Source organism: Canis lupus, chromosome 10 (genome assembly GCF_003254725.2).
Source record: "Canis lupus dingo isolate Sandy chromosome 10, ASM325472v2, whole genome shotgun sequence".
Classification (NCBI taxonomy): domain Eukaryota; kingdom Metazoa; phylum Chordata; class Mammalia; order Carnivora; family Canidae; genus Canis; species Canis lupus.
The window spans coordinates 34804461-34825062 of NC_064252.1; the positions used below are offsets into that span (position 1 = coordinate 34804461).

The following is a 20602-nucleotide window of genomic DNA, read 5'->3' on the forward strand; positions in this document are numbered from 1 at the left end:
TGTCTCTGCCTCTGTGTCTCTCACAAATAAATAAGTAAAATCTTAAAAACAAACAAACAAACAGAAACCTCTGATGAAACTTTCTCACTGATCCACAGTACAACATTAAAGATCTGTATTGAATATCATTAGCACCGGTTTCCAGAATACTCTAATTGGTAGAAGTAAAGGATGGTCAACTTTGCCTATAAAATATACACACTATGGAGAAATGGCAGTGGATCTGGGTGTCAGGCAATTGATAAGTTATATGAGACTTCATTTGCTAATTCCAACTTCATACATCTAATTTCCCATTGAAATATCTGTAAGAAATAAATATCACATTTCTGAAGAGATAGGAAGTTATCTTTGCACTTTAAAACCCAGCCATCACAGCAGGATGAAAGCAAAGCACACACCGTAATGTGTTATGCAATAAGTGGGAAACTAACTTATGTAGAAGTTCATTTCTTTGCGGGCATTTCTCAATTTGAATTAATGCAAATTACTTACTCATCTCAGAGAGAAATATATATTCATTAGACTAAGTGCAGATATAAAACTGAAGTTTCTCCATTCTGATTTACTCACAACTGTTAGACAATCAAATCAAAACTGAAGGAAATTAAAAAAAAACTGAAGGAAATAACCTGGGGAAATGCTACTTCAAGGTAACTTTTAAAAACAATAAAATAGAAAATTAAAATTAAAATAAAAAACCATGAACAGCCAAGTATAGAAGTTGTACCCTCAAGAAAAATCACTATTTTGGGATCCCTGGGTGGCGCAGCGGTTTGGCGCCTGCCTGTGGCCCAGGGCACGATCCTGGAGAACCGGGATCGAATCCCACGTCGGGCTCCCTGCATGGAGCCTGCTTCTCCCTCTGCCTGTGTCTCTGCCTCTCTCTCTCTCTCTCTCTCTCTCTCTCTCTCTGGGACTATCATGAATAAATAAATAAAATCTTTAAAAAAAAAAAAATCACTATTTTTACCAGAAGAGACACCTAACCATCCTTCACAAAGGAATTGAAAATTAATTTCCATATTAATTGGCACAAATCTGAGAATAGCTTATATATTACATATTCAGAAAAGCTAAGGAACTGGTATTTGTCAAGGTAAAACTAGGGGATATTTGTCCAAAGGCCCTGGTATACCCAGGAATTATTCAGATAATGACATTAAATAAAGTTGCCAGAATTACCCTGCATTTTAACACAATAAATATGCAAGATCTACCACAAATTTTACAGGAAATGTTCACCATTCCTAGAGCATATTTAATTGAGGAAAAGAAGGTTTTGTCTTTTCAGAGTCAGGGAGGAGACTTAGGAAATGAATTCAGGGAAAAGAGTGTAAAATAAGAATAATTATAGGTCAAAGAGATGGGCGATTGTAGGGAACATGCAATGAAACTGCCTATAGCTACTAGCAATCCTGGCCAGGCTAGCCCAGTTCTTTGCTGCAGGACTAGAGCAGGGTGAAAAATGCAATTTTCCAATTTTTTAGTAGTGTTTTAAAATACAACTAGAGTGACCAAACATTGCCTTGCACACAGTAAACACTCAATGGTGGCTCCTAATACAAGTGTAGTACTGTAGGCTTCCAAATAGATCTAAAATGACTGGTCCTCATAAGGAAGCTGTGCATAAACAAGAATAGCAGATAAGGTGGCATTGTCAGTCTTACTGTTGAGGAAGCTGATTTACAGAATGAGAACTGAGCCCTTTCAAATCCAGGTGTTCTTTCATTACACCACCAGGTGCATAGAGTTTTGAAGGGAGTTGTTAGTTTAGGAAAAAAAATAGCCACTTTTTAATAGGAGTAGCTATAGTAGGAATAGAATCGGATACTTGTTGATTTCCACCTACCTGAGGCTCAATATTGATGAAAGAAGATCTCATCCAAGGTTGGAAGTCATGTTAGGAAAACAGGAAGGGCAAGTAGTTCTTTTATTAAAACAAAAAACAAAAAAACCATTATGTAGGGGCACCTGGGTAGCTCAGTTGGTTAAGCACCTGTCTTAGGCTCAGGTCATGATCCCAGAGTTCTGAAATCAAGCCCCACATCAGGGCTCCCTGCTCAGCGGGGAGCCTGCTTCTTCCTCTCCCTCTGCCTTCCTCTCTCCCTGCTTGTACTCTCTCCTTTTCTTTGTCAAATAAATAAATAAAATCTTTATAAAAATCAAAAAACATTATGTAGCATTTACTATGTGCCAGGCATGTTCTGTGGCTTCTATAAATATTAGCTAATTTGATCCTCACGACAAACTTCTGAGATAGGTGTATTATTACCCATATTTTACAGATGAGGAACCTGATGCACAATAGATAAAAACCTTAACCAAGATCATATGGCTAATAAGTCACAGAGGCAAGATTCAAACTCTGACTTCAGAGTTCAGGCACCTGACCATTATTTGGAAACAGAAAAGATTAGACAACTCCATAATTTCAGAACTAACAGGAATCTCAATAGTCAACTAGTCCAAGCCCTTTATTTTACAGATTGCACAAACAAGGGAGAAGAGCCTCAAAAGAAGTTCCCAGAGGACGGGAATTATGCAGGGGATTTCTGATACCCAGTCCTCTTCCAAATTCTCTAATGTTTACTGCCTATGCTAATGATTTAGAATTTAATGGTTTACCTTAGGTCATTTTTCTTTTCTTTTCAAGATTTTATTTATTTATTTGAGAGAGGAGAGACAGAGAGCATGAGCAGGGGAGGGGCAGGGCAGAGGGAGAGGGAGAAACCGACTTTCCACTGAGCATGGAGCCAAAAAGCAGGGCTCCATCCCAGGACCCTGAGATCATGACCTGGGCCAAAATCAAGAGTTGGTGCTTAACCGATTGAGCCACCCAGGTGTTCCAGTTCATTTTTCTTTTTAAGGCCAATGTCTGCCTTCTCAGTTTGATTAAACCTTCTGGGGATGGAACTTGTGTCTCCTACCTCTTTACAACCCTGTTCCCAACATGATGGACTACACGAAAGGTTCCACGATGATGTTAATAGAGGTGAAGCCCCAGGTGACACTGAGGCAGACTATGTTGGGATGAGAAACAAGCATGAAAGGTTTTGCCTACTTTCAATATTTCCACTGCTTGCCCACTTTCCTTTTTATTTACAAGAGAAGCACACACACACACACACACACACACACACACACACACACACACCAGGAGTCCAAGAAACCTGTCTCTGTGTAAGGCTTCCAGAATATAAAGGCTTCTGAGTTCAGTCTCCTTGAGAGCTGGAAAATAAATCAAGAGATAAACAGAGAAAATTGAACTTAATAAATTACAGGTGAACCCTGACAGAAGGTCAGCTATGTTCACTTAAGAATCCACTGTGTCAAATCCTGGAGCTACCCTGAGTATAATCTAAAGCTAAGCTTCAGTGACATTTAAACATCCTCAACCTTCCCATAAAGCACCTGATCAGATTTGTCTATTAATTCTCGACATCATTCTGTGGTTAAATCAGGGAGGACTAAACCAACCCTCTCCATGGCTGTGATCATTGACCTTTTCTCTAAGAACCAAGTAGGAAGCACAGTTTATTCTTTGGGAAGTCATTTTCCCCATGATGAGCATGAAGAGATACTTAACAAAATTTAGCAATATCTTAAGTAACAGCTCCTAGGAAATATTCTCTGTAGAAGTGCCTAAAAGAGCAGCCAATCACCTGGTTTGGGAGTTCCCACCCCGACTTTGCCTGACCCTTGATTACCTGAAAGTATCTAGTATTTTGGAAAGTCAGGAGATTACTCAAGCAACCTTTTGTTCTCAAAGCATCACCCTCCAAGGTTTCTGAAGCAACTTACAACCACGCAAACCCCTTCCTCAGGTGAAATCCAATGACTCACAGCTGAGCTCAGAAGTCTGTCAAATTTCTCTAAGGCAACAGTTTATCGCAGCTCCTAGAGGCTGAAGGCTTACCTCAGCACAGCGCTTGCATGCGGACTTGCTGACAATGACTACAGGGTGGCTATCTATATAGGCCCTGAGCCAGGCTCTGGGGTCCAAGAGGCTTGTGCTGGTGGACCCTGAGGGTCTGCTCACACCAATGGCTGGGTTTTCTGGCAAAGGCTGACAAGGGAAATGGTCCTTAGCTAGAAGAAATGGAAGCAAAGATGGTAATTATCAGAAAGGAAAACATGATGATGCATTTCCTAAAATTAGTTTACTCGACAAGCCTCACAATTTTAGCTCCAACCACCAAAATAAGGAGTCTGAGGAAGGACTCTAAGGTGGATTACACATTAAATTCTGTCATCTGACCGGAGACTCCTGGCAACTCACTGGATATTTCCAATTTGTTTTTGTTACATTCGAGATTAGTTGGGGGCTGATAAAAAAAGGGAAGAGACTGAAACTTCCTGAGGCAGGAAACTAAGTGACAGGTCTGGACATTGAGGGCCACATATGACCTCACCCCGACCCTGCCCATGGTATAAATGCAGAGGGGCCAAAGTTCAGAGACTACATCCCCTTCTCACACAACCCTGCTCGGAGCACTGGAACAGGCAACTCAAATCAAGGCTCATTCCTTTCCCTCTAGCTAACTTCTGGACAAGCAGAAACAGGATCTTCAGACCACAGGCACAGCAAGATTTTAAAAAAATGACTTCAGATTCTGTTTTCCTCCCCAGGATTCTGTGGCAGCCCAAACTGGCACCTTAGTACACATGACCCAACTCAGTGGTATGTTACCCCACATGACACCACTATCATCTCAGGCATCATAGCCAGACAAAAACCACGGAGAGATTGCTACCTCTGGCTTGTAAATATTTTAAACTAGCTATCTTCTCCAGGGCCACAAGCAAAGCAAGCTTGATCCTACCCTTATTACCTACTCCACAAGTTATTTCCTCTCATTTTTGCTTGTCTAACTACCCATTCTTCTTCAACCTCCTCATCATCTTCATAGTTGATATTAATGTTTACTCAGAACTAGACAGGGAGTATCCGATATTTGCATGCATCATCTCATTTAATCTTTACAAGGATATCATAATGTAAATACCATCATCCCTATTTATGCAAATAAGGAAACAGATTCAGAGAGGTTAAGCAACTTCCCCACAGTAAGTGACAGAACTGAGATTCAAAGTACATCTTAATTCTCTGGAACCCATACTTCAAAAAACCCAGCTTTATTGCTATATAATTTATATACCATAGAATTCACCAATGGAAAGTATATAATTAAATGTTTTTTTTTTTTTTTTAGTTCAAGTTGGGCAACTATCATCACAATCAAATCTAGAACATTTTCATCACCTCAAAAAAGAAGCCCTGTAGCCATTAGAAGCTGCTCTCCATTCCCCGCCGCCCCCCCAGCCCTTCTCCTTATTCCCCTCGGCAACAACTACTCTATGGAATTATATAATATGTAGTCTTTTGTAATTTATTGTTATATTTTTTAAGGTTCATCTATGCTGTAGCATGTGTCAGTGCTTTCTTTTTTATTGTTAAATAATAGTCCATTGTAGGAATATACATTTTTTAATCTATTCATCAGTTGATGGGCATTTAGGTTGTGTCCACTTTTTGGCTGTTATGGACAGAGCTGCTATGACCATTTGTGCACAGGTTTTGAATACCTGTCTTCAGTTTTTGTTTTTGTTTTTGTTTTTTGAGTAAATGCCTAGGAGTATGAATCTTAGGAGGAACCATCAAACTGTTCTCCAAAGCAGTAACATTTTACATTCCCATCAGTGATAGATGAGGGCCCCAATTTCTCCACAACCTTGCTAATACTTACTATTTACTTTTTGATTTGAGCCATCCTAGTAGATGTGGAGTGGTGTCTCATTGTAGTTTCATGTGTATTTCTCTGAGGGCTAATAATGCTGAGCAACTTTTCATGTGCTTATTGATTATATATCTATATCTATAGAAGATATAGATATATTTCTTCTTTGGAGAAATGTCTGTTCAGATCCTTTTCCCGCTTTCTAATTGGGCTATTTGTCTTTTTATTGCTAAATCGTAAAAGTTTTTTTTTTTTTTTTTAAGTAGACTCCACACCCAATGTAGGGCTTGAACTCATGACCCTGAGATCAAGAGTCACCTGCTATACTGTTAAGGCAGCCAAACACCCCTAAGTTACAAGAGTTCCTCAGATAGTCTGGATATAAATCCCTTATCTATATGACCTGTGAAATTTTTCTCCTATTCTATAGGGTTTTTTTTCCCCCTTTAATTGATGGTGTTCTGTGAAGCCCGGACATTTTTAACTCAGTAAATCTAACTTATCTATTTTGTTTTCTCGTGCTTTTGATGCTGTATCTAAGAAATTGTTGTCTAATCAAAAATCACAAAGATTCACTCCTATAATTTTCTTCTAGGAGTTTATAGTTTTATCTCTTACGTTTAGTTCTATGATCCATTTTGAGTTAATCTTTGTGTAGGGTATAAGGAAGGGGTCCAACTTCGTTCTTTTGCATGTAGATATCCAGTTGTCCCAGCACCATTTGTTAAAAACATTATTCTTTCCCCATTGAAATGTCTTAGGAACTCTGTCAAAAATAAATTGACCATGAATATAAGAGTAGAACCCTTGCCTTTAACTAGTGTGCCATACTGACACAGCACTCAGAACAATATTTGCACAAAGTATTAACAAAATCTGCTAATCTCAAGAATGTTAACGATGGTTATCTCTACTAAGCTTGACTTTTTTTTTTTTAGATTTTATTTATTTATGAGAGAGAGAGAGAGAGAGAGAGAGAGAGAAAGAGAGACAGGCAGAGGGAGAAGCAGGCTCCAGGGAGCCGATGTGGGACTCGATCCTGTCCGGGATCACGCCCTGGACTGAAGGTGATGCTAAACAACTATGCCACAGGGGCTGCCCCCTAAGCTTGACTTTCATTTTTCATCATAAAATCTTTTGTATTATGTGTTTTTAAACCATAAGTATTATTTTTATAAAAAGTTTTTTAAGTGCTAGTTAATTTTAAATTTTTAAAAAATCACCCCTATTATACGTGGTCAAGACAGGGTCAAAAACTAAGTGACTGTATTTTTATATGCCATTCAAATATTACTAACTGAAATAAAGTAAAAAGGGATATAGAAATCTCTAAATCTGAGACATGGGTGCTTTTTTTTTTAAGATTTTATTTATTTATTTATTTATCTATTTTTATTTTTTTTTATTAATTTTTTTTTATTTATTTATGATAGTCACAGAGAGAGAGAGAGAGAGAGAGGCAGAGACACAGGCAGAGGGAGAAGCAGGCTCCATGCACCAGGAGCCCGACATGGGAATCGATCCAGGGTCTCCTGGATCGGGCCCTGGGCCAAAGGCAGGCGCCAAACCGCTCCACCACCCAGGGATCCCTATTTATTTATTTTTGAGAGACACACAGAGAGGCAGACCACAGGCAGAGGGAGAAGCAGACTCCCTGCGGGGAGCCTGATGTGGGACTCGATCACAGGACCCCGGGATCACGACTTGAGCTAAAGGCAGACACTCAACCACTGAGTCACCCAGGTGTCTCATAGGCATGCGTGCTTTTTTTTTTTTTTTTCATATTCAATGAATTGTAGACTTTTTTTCAGTTTATTAAGAAAAACTAGAATTGACATGTCTGTCAAATTCTTGTCACATCTACATTTTTGTATTCAGAATATCTCAGACTTCACCCAATAGATAATACCACTGTATTATTCAGGGCTCACCCCATTGCAAGTGACAGAAACCAAATTCAAATTAGCTGAAGCACTACTGGTGGCTCTAGAAACTACTGGTGGCTCTAGAAAAAAGCATAAAGGACTCAAGAGACTTCATGACTGCAGAATTAGATCTAATCAGGCTGATATTAAAAATCAATTAAATGAGATGCAATCCAAACTAGAGGTCCTAACGACGAGGTTTAAAGAGGTAGAAGAACAAGTGAGTGACATAGAAGACAAGTTGATGGCAAAGGGGGAAACTGAGGAAAAAAGAGACAAACAATTAAAAGATCATGAGGATAGATTAAGGGAAATAAGTGACAGCCTGAGGAAGAAAAATCTATGTTTAATTGGGGTTCCTGAAGGCGCCGAAAGGGACAGAGGTCCAGAATATGTATTTGAACAAATCATAGCTGAAAACTTTCCTAATCTGGAAAGGGAAACAGGCATTCAGATCCAAGAAATAGAGAGATCCCCCCCCCCGCTAAAATCAATAAAAACTGTTCAACACCTCGACATTTAATAGTGAAGCTTGCAAATTCCAAAGATAAAGAGAAGATCCTTAAAGCAGCAAGAGACAAGAAATCCCTAATTTATATGGGAAGAAATATAATATTAACAGAAGACCTCTCCACAGAGACCTGGCAGGCCAGAAAGGGCTGGAGGATATACTCAGGGTCCTAAATGAGAAAAACATGCAGCCAAGAATACTTTATCCAGCAAGGCTCTCATTCAGAATAGAAGGAGAGATAAAGAGCTTCCAAGATAGGCAAAACTGAAAGAATATGTGACCACCAAACCAGCTCTGCAAGAAATATTAAGGGGACTCTTAAAATTCCCCTTTAAGAAGAAGTCCAGTGGAACAATCCACAAAAACAGGGACTGAATAGGTAACATGATGACACTAAACTCATATCTTTCAATAGTAATTCTGAATGTGAATGGGCTTAACGACCCCATCAAAAGGGGCAGGTTTTCAGACTGGATAAAAAAGCAGGACCCATCTATTTGCTGTCTACAAGAGACTCATTTTAGACATAAGGACACCCACAGCCTGAAAATAAAAGGTTGGAGAACCATTTACCATACAAATGATCCTCAAAAGAAAGCAGGGGTAGCCATCCTTATATCAGATAAACTAAAATTTATCCCGAGGACTGTAGTGAGAGATGAAGAGGGACACTATATCATACTTAAAGGATCTATCCAACAAGAGGACTTAACAATCCTCAATATATATGCCCTGAATGTGGGAGCTGCCAAATATATCAACCAATTAATAACCAGAGTTAAGACATACTTAGATAATAATACACTTATACTTGGTGATTTCAATGTAGCGCTTTCTACACTCGATAGGTCTTCTAAGCACAACATCTCCAAAGAAACAGAGCTTTAAATGATACACGGGACCAGATGGATTTCACAGATATCTACAGAACTTTACATCCAAACGCAACTGAATACACATTCTTTTCAAGTGCACATGGAACTTTCTCCAGAATAGACCACATACTGGGTCACAAATCAGGTCTTAACCAAAACCAAAAGATTGGGATTGTTCCCTGCATATTCTCAGACCACAGTGCCCTGAAATTAGAGCTAAATCACAAGAAGTTTGGAAGGATTTCAAACATGTGGAGGTTAAGGACCATCCTGCTAAAAGATGAAAGGGTCAACCAAGAAATTAAGGAAGAATTAAAAAGATTCATGGACACTAATGAGAATGAAGATACAACCATTCAAAATCTTTGGGATGCAGCAAAAGCAGTCCTGAGGGGGAAATACATCGCAATACAAGCATCCATCCAAAAATCGGAAAGAACTCAAATACAAAAGCTAACTTGCACCTAAAGGAGCTGGAGAAAAAACAGCAAATAGATCCTACACTCAGCAGAAGAAGAGAGTTAATAAAGATTCGAGCAGAACTCAATGAAATAGAGACCAGAAGAACTGTGGAACAGATCAACAAAACCAGGAGTTGGTTCTTTGAAAGATTTAATAAGATAGATAAACCATCAGCCAGCCTTATTAAAAAGAAGAGAGAAAAGACTCAATAAAATCATGAATGAGAAAGGAGAGATCACCACCAACACCAAGGAAATACAAAAAATTTTAAAAACATATTATGAGCAGCTATATGCCAATAAATCAGGCAATCTAGAAGAAATGGAAGCATTTCTGGAAACACAAACTACCAAAACTGTAACAGGAAGAAATAGAAAACCTGAACAGGACAATAACCAGGGAGGAAATTGAAGCAGTCATCAAAAACCTCCCAAGACACAAAAGTCCAGGGCCAGATGGCTTCCCAGGGGAATTCTATCAAACGCTTAAAGAAGAAACCATACCTATTCTACTAAAGCTGTTAGGAAAGATAGAAAGAGATGGAATACTTCCAAACTCGTTCTATGAGGCCAGCATCACCTTAATTCCAAACCAGACAAAGACCCCACCAAAAAGGAGAATTCTAGACCAATATCCCTGATGAACATGGATGCAAAAATTCTCAACAAGACACTAGCCAATAGGATACAACAATACATTAGGAAGATTATTCACCATGACCAAGTGGGATTTATCCCCGGGATGCAAGGCTGGTTTAACACTCATAAAGCAATTAATGTGATTGATCATATCAGCAAGAGAAAAAACAAGAACCATATAATCCTCTCAATAGATGCAGAGAAAGCATTTGACAAAATACAGCATCCATTCCTGAACAAAATTCTTCAGAGTATAGGGATAGAGGGAACATTCCTCAACATCTTAAAAGCCATCTATGAAAAGCCCACAGCAAATATCATTCTCAATGGGGAAACACTGGGAGCCTTTCCCCTAAGATCAGGAACAAGACAGGGATGTCCACTCACCACTGCTATTCAACATAGTACTAGAAGTCCTAGCCTCAGCAATCAGACAACAAAAAGAAAGAAAAGGCATTCAAATTGGCAAAGAAGAAGTCAAACTCTCCCTCTTCGCAGATGACATGATACTGTACATAGAAAACCCAAAAGACTCCACCCCAAGATTGCTAGAACTCATACAGCAATTCAGCAGTGTGGCAGGATACAAAATCAATGCCCAGAAGTCAGTGGCATTTCTATACACTAACAATGAGACTGAAGAAAGAGAAATTCAGGAGTCAATCCCAATTACAATGGCACCCAAAAGCATAAGATACCTAGGAATAAACCTAACCAAAGAGGTAAAGGATCTATACCCTAAAAACTATAGAACACTTCTGAAAGAAATTGAGGAAGACACAAAGAGATGGAAAAATATTCCATGCTCACAGATTGGAAGAATTAATATTGTGAAAATGTCAATGCTACCCAGGGCAATTTACACATTCAATGCAATCCCTATCAAAATACCATGGACTTTCTTCAGAGAGTTGGAACAAATTATCTTAAGATTTGTATGGAATCAGAAAAGACCCCGAATAGCCAGGGGAATATTAAAAAAAGAAAACCATATCTGGGGGCATCACAATGCCAGATTTCAGGTTGTACTACAAAGCTGGGGTCATCAAGACCGTGTGGTACTGGCACAAAAACTGACACATAGATCAATGGAACAGAATAGAGAATCCAGAAGTGGACCTTCAACTTTATGGTCAACTAATATTCGATAAAGGAGGAAAGACTATCCACTGGAAGAAAGACAGTCTCTTCAATAAATGGTGCTGGGAACATTGGACATCCACATGCAGAAGAATGAAACCAGACCACTCTTGCACCATACACAAAGATAAACTCAAAATGGATGAAAGATCTAAATGTGAGACAAGATTCCATCAAAATCCTAGAGGAGAACACAGGCAACACCCTTTTTGAACTCTGCCACAACTTCTTGCAAGATACATCCACGAAGGCAAAAGAAACAAAAGCAAAAATGAACTATTGGGACTTCATCGAGATAAGAAGCTTTGCACAGCAAAAGAAACAGTCAACAAAACTAAAAGACAACCTACAGAATGGGAGAAAATATTTGCAAATAACGTATCAGATAAAGGGCTAGTTTCCAAGATCTATAAAGAACTTCTTTTTTTTATTTTTTTTTATTTTTATTTTTTTTCTATAAAGAACTTCTTAAACTCAACAGCAGGCAGCCCCGGTGGCGCAGCAGTTTAGCGCCGCCTGCAGCCCAGGGCATGATCCTGGACTCCCGGGATGGAGTCCCATGTCAGGCTCTCTGCATGGGGCCAGCTTCTCCATCTGCCTGTGTCTCTGCCTCTCTCTCTCTCTCTGCATCTCTATGAATAAATAAATAAAATCTTAAAAAAAAATAAACTCAACAGCAAAGAAACAATCCAATCATGAAATGGGCAAAAGACATGAACAGAAATCTCACAGAGGAAGACATAGACATGGCCAACAAGCACATGAGAAAATGCTCCGCATCACTTGCCATCAGGGAAATACAAATCAAAACCACAATGAGGGATCCCTGGGTGGCGCAGTGGTTTAGCGCCTGCCTTTGGCGCTATGTATGTATGTCTTCTTTGGCGAAATGTCTGTTCATGTCTTCTGCCCATTTCTTGACAGGATTATTTGTTCTTTGGGTGTTGAGTTTGATTAGTTCTTTATAGATTTTGGATACTAGCTAGACCTTTATCTGATAAGACATTTACAAATATCTTCTCCCATTCTATCAGTTGTCTTTTGGTTTTACTGACTGTTTCCTTTGCCGTGCAAAAGCTTTTAATCTTGCTGATGTGGCAATAGTTCTTTTTTGCCTTTCTTTCCCTTGTGCCTTTGGAGATGTGTCTAGCAAGAAGTTGCTGTGTCTGAGATCATAGAGGTTGCTATCTGCATTCTCCTCTAGGATTTTGATGGATTCCTGTCTCACATTTAGATCTTTCATCCAGTTCAAGTCTATTTTTGTGTATGGCATAAGGGATTGGTCCAGTTTCATTCTTCTGTACTTGACCGTCCAATTTTCCCAATACAATTTGTTGAAGAGACTATCTTTTTTTCCATCGGATATACTTTCCTGCTTTGTCAAAGATTAGTTGACCATAGAGTTGAGGGTCCATTTCTGGGTTCCCTCTTCTGTTCCAATGATTTGTGTCTGTTTGTGCTACAGTATCATACTGTCTTGATGATCACAGCTTTGTAATACAGCTTGAAGTCTGGGATTGTGATGCCATCAGTTTGGTTTTCAACATTCCTTTGGCTATTTAGGGTCCTTCCTGGTTCTATACAAATTTTAAGATTATTTGTTCCGGCTCTGTGAAAAAAGTTGATGGTATTTTGATAGGAATTTTACTGAATGCATAGATTGCTCTAGGTGACATAGACATTTTAACAATATTTGTTCTTCCAATCCATGAGCATAGAATGTTTTTCCATTTCTTTGTGTCTTCCTTGATTTCTTTCATGAGTATTCTATAATTTTCTGAATACAGATCTTTTGCCTCTTTGGTTAGGTTTATTCCTAGATATCTTATAGGTTTTGGTGCAATTGTAAATGGGATCAACTCCTTTATTTTTCTTTCTTCTGTTTCATTGTTAGTGTATAGAAATGCCACTGATTTCTGTGCATTGATTTTGTATCCTGCCACTTTGCTGAATTCCTGTATGAGTTCTAGAAATTTTGGGGGTGGAGTATTTTGGGTTTTTCACATACAGTATTATGTCATCTGCAAAGAGTGAGAGTTTGACTTCTGTGCCAATCTGGATGCTTTTCATTTCATTTTGTTGTCTGAGAAAAAAAAAATTTTTTAAATAGTATGGTGACGGTACACCTGGGTGGCTCAGTCTGTTAACTAATTTTGGCTCAGGTCATGATCTCATGGTCATGAGGTCAAGCCCTATGTTGAGCTTTGCACTGGATGTGAAGCCTACTTGGGATTTTCTCTTTTCCTCTCCCCCAGCGCCCCTCCCTCTCTAAAAAAGTGTTTAAAAATTTTAAAAAATTAAAATAATATCGTAATTATGGCTCCATAATTTGGAAAAAAGTTTTTTCACTTATCTCTTACTATATAACAAACAAAAAGAACTCAAGCAAATTGGTGAATAAACAGCAGGATCACAAATGATAAAGTGAATAAAGAACAAGAACAACTAATTCATTAGAAAATAAAGAACAAACCTAGAATAAAATGTCTATTTCACTTTTCTTTCAAAATCAGAATTGAAGATTAAAGCAATGAAGTATAGTTTCATATTTATATACACATATATATGTAAGAGATTTTATTGATTTATTCATGAGATACAGAGAGAGGCAGAGACACAGGCAGAGGGCGAAGCAGGCCCCCTGTGGGGAACCTGATGTGGGACTCGATCCCAGGACTCTGGGATCACGCTCTGAGCTGAAGGCAGATGCTCAACCATTGAGCCACCCAGGTGTCCCCATTTTTTATGTATTAAAAATGGAAACTCCCAGTGTTGGTAAATGTACACTAATGGGAGTCCATGAACATAAGGGAGTATCTAGTATAAGCTGTTACTATTCTTTTGGAAAACCATTTGATAGTGTGGATCAAAAACCATTGAAATAGCCATCCTTTTCCTTTTTTTTTTTTAAGATTTTATTTATTTATTCATGAGAGACACACTGAGAGAGGCAGAGACACAAGCCAGAGGGAGGAGAAGCAGGCTCCATGCAGGGAGTCTGATGTGGGACTCGATCCCAGGACCCCAGGATCATGACCTGAGCTGAAGGCAGACGCTCAACCACTGATCCACACAGTCACCCAACAGCCATCCTTTTCAACCAAGGATTCTTATAGGAATTTATCTTAAGAACAACAACAAAAAAATTAAACTAATGAAAACATTATATTCATAAAATGACCCTCACTTTCTAGTCTTCTCATAGGAAAAGTTTTTAGTAATTTTTATTTATATAATTAGCATCATCTGGTTAATGGGAAAATTTCCAAATCTCTTTTCAATATGAGTTCTATAGCCTTAGGAATAATCATGTTAACTTCCTGTGAAATCCAAGGGAGCAAAACAGACCACTGACCTATCAACATTTTCCACTCCCTACCTCCTGAACATGTGTATCACCTTTCTAAGGACAGGGACAAAATCATATCTTGTTTCAGCCACCTTTCTCTCTCCAAAGGCTAAATTGCAAACAGCTTCTATTCCTCCTCTCCAGCCTCCTTCACACCTTTCTATTCCCATCCTCAATCCATTCTTTTTATCTATATGTTACCAACACAGCATCATTGGTTATAGTAAAAAAAAAAAACTGGAAAACAACATATGTCCAACATTAGGAGAATGGCTAAATTATAGTACCTCTCTTTTTCTTCAATAATTTTAATGGTTCTATACTTATGCAAGATTCAAAACAATATGGAAATGGCTTAACGTATTGTTAATTGCAAAGAAACAGAATACCAAATCCTATATACCATAGTTTTACAATTACATGAAACTTTGCATATAGGAATCCTAAAAAGGGATATGCAATATGGTTATAGAAGTTATATTGGCAAGATAGAATTATGCATGACTTTTCCTTTTTTGTATTTCTCAAACTTAAAAAAGATTTTTTTTTTGCAAGACACAATAATTGGCCACAATTTGCAATATATGATCCTTAATTAGAGCTCTAACTCACAACCCCAAGATCAAGAATTGCATGCACCATGGACTGAGCCAGCCAGGTGCCCCACAACTGAGTAAATTTTAATATGAACTTACATAGGATGATATTATTGTGTTAAGTCCACTGACTTTATATGGAAGAGTATTTGTTCTTAGGAGACACATGCTGAAATACTTAAGGCTAAAAGTTGTGATGTCTGTAATTTATTTCAAATGGTTCAAGATAAAAGAGTAGAGGGGGATTGTTTGGGAGAAAAAAGAGGATGTAAGGAAGGAAAATAAAACAAATGTAGCAAAATGTGAATCTTAAGAAGAGAATTTGGGTATCCATTATACTAGTCTTTCAACCTTTCTGTTGACTGGGGAAATTGCTAGAATTATTGGGATAATAGCCTTCAAAGCTTTTCTACAAAGCCCATAATACTGTATTCCTGTTCAGAGTTGCGGGAAAAGTCTGGCTCATTCGTCTTCATTCCATTACCTTCAGTCATGTCTCTGCAGATGGCTGGTTTGAGTTTGAAAAACTCCGGAAGTTGTAAGTCAGCCAACTTTGGGTACATCAACTTGTAGCTAATAAGGAATCCCTGGGACTTATTTCTTGATTTCCTTTGTTTAGGCAACATAAACATCTCTTAGAGCAGTGGCCCTCAAAATGTGGTAGGCATACCTCTGGAATCCCTGAGGTCAAAACTGTTTTCATAATAATAAGATGCATTTGCCTTTTTCACTGTTGGCATTCTTAATAACGTCGAAGAGTAAAAGAGTATTAAGACCAAAAGTTTGACAAAAGTTTGACAACGACCAATCTTGATGTTTTCAAAGATTTGAAAGAAAGAAAACATGAAAGGTAGAAATTCCATAGGAGCTAATTTTATCTAGGCCTGAAAAAAAAATTTTTTTTAAAGATTTATTTATTTATTTATTTATTTATTTATTTATTTATTTATTTATTTATTTATTTATTTATGATAGACATAGAGAGTGAGAGGCAGAGACACAGGCAGAGGGAGAAGCAGGCTCCATGCCGGGAGCCCGACACGGGACTCAATCCCGGGACTCCAGGATCGTGTCCTGGGCCAAAAGCAGGTGCTAAACTGCTGAGCCACCCAGGGATCCCATGAAAAAAAAAATTCTTAAAGCGAACACAACTTGGCTTCTCTCCCCAGAGTCCCCAACACTAATTAGAATAGGGCAGTCCTTCAGTCTAGGCTCCTCTTAAAAAACAAAAAAATTGCTTTTGTCACTGTTGTTAGTTCTAACTCCATGCCACTTAAAACAAAATGGAGGAGGAGATGGTGGAGGAGGAGGGGAGGAAAGTAAAGGAGGAGAACAAGAGGAAGAAGAGGAAGGAGGAGGTAAAGTGACCTTACCAACTGTAGAACAAACAGATTCAATGTTCCCCTCCTTCCTTGATCCTTACACATTGCATGAGGCTCTCAAGGCCTGCAGGTCTATGCTGTAGTCACCAGGACAAAAAAAAAAACAGCAGCAGATTATTGGAGTTGACAGCTTAGACTTCTGAGAGCACGGGGTCAAGGCTGTCAAGAGATGAGAGGAGTAGCTTGTAAATTTCAGAGCAGGGGAGTCAAGGGGGAAAGCAAAGCAGAGCCCAGCAAAAGGAAGCAAAATGCAGAGTTAAATACAAACTAAAACTGCCACTTGTTAGAACTTGAATTTCTGCCATTAATAAGCCACATGATCACTTCAAATGTGATGATAAAAATTTTATAGCACTCCACTCTGCCCGCTGTCATCACTTCCTGGTTCATAGGTTTGTCACATTCATGTGTTTACTCTGTTGCCTATGGTGAAAAGCACCTAGACTATAAGACATCAGAAGAAATCAAGGATTTCCGCAAATCCTATAGCTCTAAAACTTTTTATTTGGCTCAAGGATTTTGCAAACATGCCACTGCTCTCAGATTTCTTTTAATAAATTAACATTTGTAATGGTATTTTTTTCAACCCGGAATATTATTACACTTGGGTCTAATAAGACTCCATGAAATAACAAGATATTCCATAAAAATCCTAAGAGTGGGGAAGCTATCATGGGGAAGTATGACATGATCTATATGGTGAGAAGACAAGATAATTATGCACGCTTTTTAAAGGCTGCAGGGTATGAGACATGTTAGAAAAATAAAACATAAGAACATAAGAAGGAAGACTAAAGACTCCTTAATGTGACATGATGATGACTTCTCTAACACTGAATAAATGCATCTTAGTCTTTAGTACTATTTATTTGCCAAATTAAAACAAAACACCTAGGATGTTTTTTTAAGCCTCAGAGGGATTTTTAATTCTTACAAAGAACTTGCCATGTTAAGTACTTAGTATGTTTCAGAAGAGCTGCTACAAACAGGCCTACAAGTCCTGATTATAGCTCTTCTTTATCTCAGAGGAGTCTCATTAGAGGGTTAAAATTAAACCTGGGTTATGCTGAAGGTGCTACCTCTTAGGGATTTCCCACTTGCCTCACCCCACAGTTGTATACTATTATGATGATATGCCATGTCCAGGATTAGATAGCTATATGAGACTGAGAAGATACATTTGAAAGGAAATAGCCCTTCCCCAAAGGACTGGATTATGGAATGATCTATGATGGAAGAAAATATGCCAGAAGCTCAAATGAGTTGTCACTAGAAACTGACTCTTCTTGTGGGGGTGGGCAGGGGTGGGCAGAAGGTTATTCTTATTTACTGGATCACTCAGCCCAAAGATTATCAGGTCAGGGTTAGGGTCTACTACTGAATGATCAAATGGAAGAAGAAGAAAATCCAACTTCTTTTCACCTCGCTGTTAAATTTTATATTGATGCTATTAATAAAAACATCATTTTAAAGGAAATACTATAGAAGTTTTTTAAAATTGGAAGTGTGAAAACAAAAGATATTACATGAAAGAATAAAATCTTTTTATTTTCTATTGGTGTTCAATTTGCTAACATATAGAATAACACTCAGTGCTCATCCCGTCAAGTGCCCCCCTCAGTGCCCATCACCCAGTCACCCCCACCCCCGCCCACCTCCCTTTCTACCACCCCTTGTTCGTTTCCCAGAGTTAGGAGTCTCTCATGTTCTGTCTCCCATGAAAGAATAAAATTGAGAAGCTTTCCTTAGTATGTCCTTTAAAAATGACTTTCAATGACTTGAGAGATAGATCTGGCTTAATAATGCCTTCTGGACTTCAATTTTTCCATCTGTGATATGAGTTGGTCTAGACATTTCTGCAAATGTGCCCTTTGTGAACATAAAGCATATACATGGCAGAAAATGTATAACATACTTACTATTAACATACTTTGTATAACATACTTACTATTAAACCTGAATAATAGTCATTAAACTACAAAAAGAATCTGTGGAAAATGACACAACTGATTCCTCACATACCTACGTATGCGCGCACACACACACACACACACACACACACACACACTCCTACTACATACCACTTAAGAGCTAGCTAAAAAGATCTCACCTATACTACACCATTAATTCTCATAATTTCAATAAACATGCTTCAAACATTTATACAGAAAATATTCTGCATTTTTCATATTCTTTATGTGACCTAATGAGTGTTAAGAATAGCCAATGAGAAAAAAAAAAATAGCCAATGAGGGGTGCTTGTGTGGCTTTGTTGGTTAAATATCTGCCTTCGGCTCAGGTCATGATCCCAGGGTGTTTATCCTGGGGATACAAGACTGGTTCAATATTCAAACTCAATCAATATAATCCACCATAGGGATCCCTGGGTGGCTCAGCGGTTTAGCACCGGCCTTCGGCCCAGGGCGTGATCCTGTAGTCCTGGGATCGAGTCCCACGTCAGGCTCCTGGCATGTAGCCTGCTTCTCCCTCTGTCTGTGTCTCTGCCTCTCTCTCTCTTTATGTCTATCATGAATAAATAAATAAAATCTTTAAAATATATACATATAATCTACCATATTAATGGTCTAAAAGAAAAACCCGTATCAGTTATATGCCAATGTACTAGATGCCCTGTAACTACCCAAACTGACTCAAGAAGAAATGCAAATCTAAACAGACCTATAACTAGTGGAGAATTGAATCACCAAGAAAACTTCCCACAAAGAAAAGCTCAGACTCAGATGTCTTCATTAGTGAACTCTAACAAACATCCAAAGCAGAATTAACACCAATTCTTCACAAACTATTCCAAAAAACAGAAAAGGAAAGAACATTTCTCAACTCATTTTATGATTACCACTATTACCTTGAAAACTAGACAAGAACATTACATGAAAAGAAAAACACAGAACAATATTCCCTATACACACAAAAATCCTCCACAAAATATTAGCAAACCAAATCCAGCAACATAATCGAAATAATTATGTATCAATCATCAAGTGGAATTTATCCCAGGATTAACTTTGCATAGGTTGATTTAACATATGAAAAAATCAATTGAGGAACCCCTGGGTGGCTCAGTGGTTGAGCATCTGCCTTCTGCTCAGGGCATGATCCCAGGGTCCGAGGATCAGGTCCCACATCGGGCTCCCCATAGGGAGTCTGCTTCTCCCTCTGCTTGTGTCTCTGCCTCTCTCTCTGTGTCTTTCATGAATAAACAAATAAAATCTTTTAAAAAATTAATTGATGTAATCATTTTTAAACAGAATAAAAAACAAGGGACCCCTGGGCGGCTAAGTGGTTGAGCATCTATCTGCCTTTAGTTCAGGGCATGATCCTAGAGTCCTGGGATCGAGTCCCACATTGGGCTTCCTGCATGGAGCCTGCTTCTCCCTCTGTCTGTGTCTCTGCCTCTCCGTGTTTCTCATGAATAAATAAAATATTTTTTAAAAAGAATAAAAAATAAAAAACAAAAACTACATGATCATCTCAATAGATGCAGAAAAAACATTTGACAAAATTAATAACCACCTTTCATGATAAAAAAAATACTCAACAAACCAGGAATAGAAGGAAACTCTCAATTTGATAAAGGCCATCTGCAAAAAACAAAGGCTAACATCATGCTTAATGGTGAAAGAATGCTTTTCCTCTAAGATCAGGGACAAGATAAAGATGTCTGGTCTTACCATTTCCATTCAACACTGTATTGACAGTTATTGCCAGGGCAATTAGGCAAAGAAATAAAAGGTATCCAAGTTGAAAAGTATGAATAAAACTACTTGTATTCACAGATAACACGATCTTCTCTGTAGAAAATCCTCAGGAGAACACACATACACACACCTGTTAGAATGAATAAGCAAGTTCAGCAAGGTTGTAAGATATGAGATTATATTCCTATAGATGAATCTGAAAATGAAATTAGGCAAGCATTTTCCCCCCGTTTACAATAACCTCAAAAAGAATAAAATACTTGG

General features: G+C 38.3%; 1 protein-coding gene across 1 annotated transcript in view; it reads right to left on the minus strand.

Annotated features, from left to right (window-relative positions):
• Nucleotides 1-20602, minus strand: part of TXNRD1 (thioredoxin reductase 1) — a 138819-nt gene that overhangs the window by 107447 nt on the left and 10770 nt on the right. Inside the window, exon 2 of the mRNA XM_025462356.3 lies at nucleotides 3920-4092. Within this exon, the coding sequence (XP_025318141.3) occupies nucleotides 3920-4092 (173 nt within the window). The remainder of the gene's footprint in view (nucleotides 1-3919; nucleotides 4093-20602) is intronic.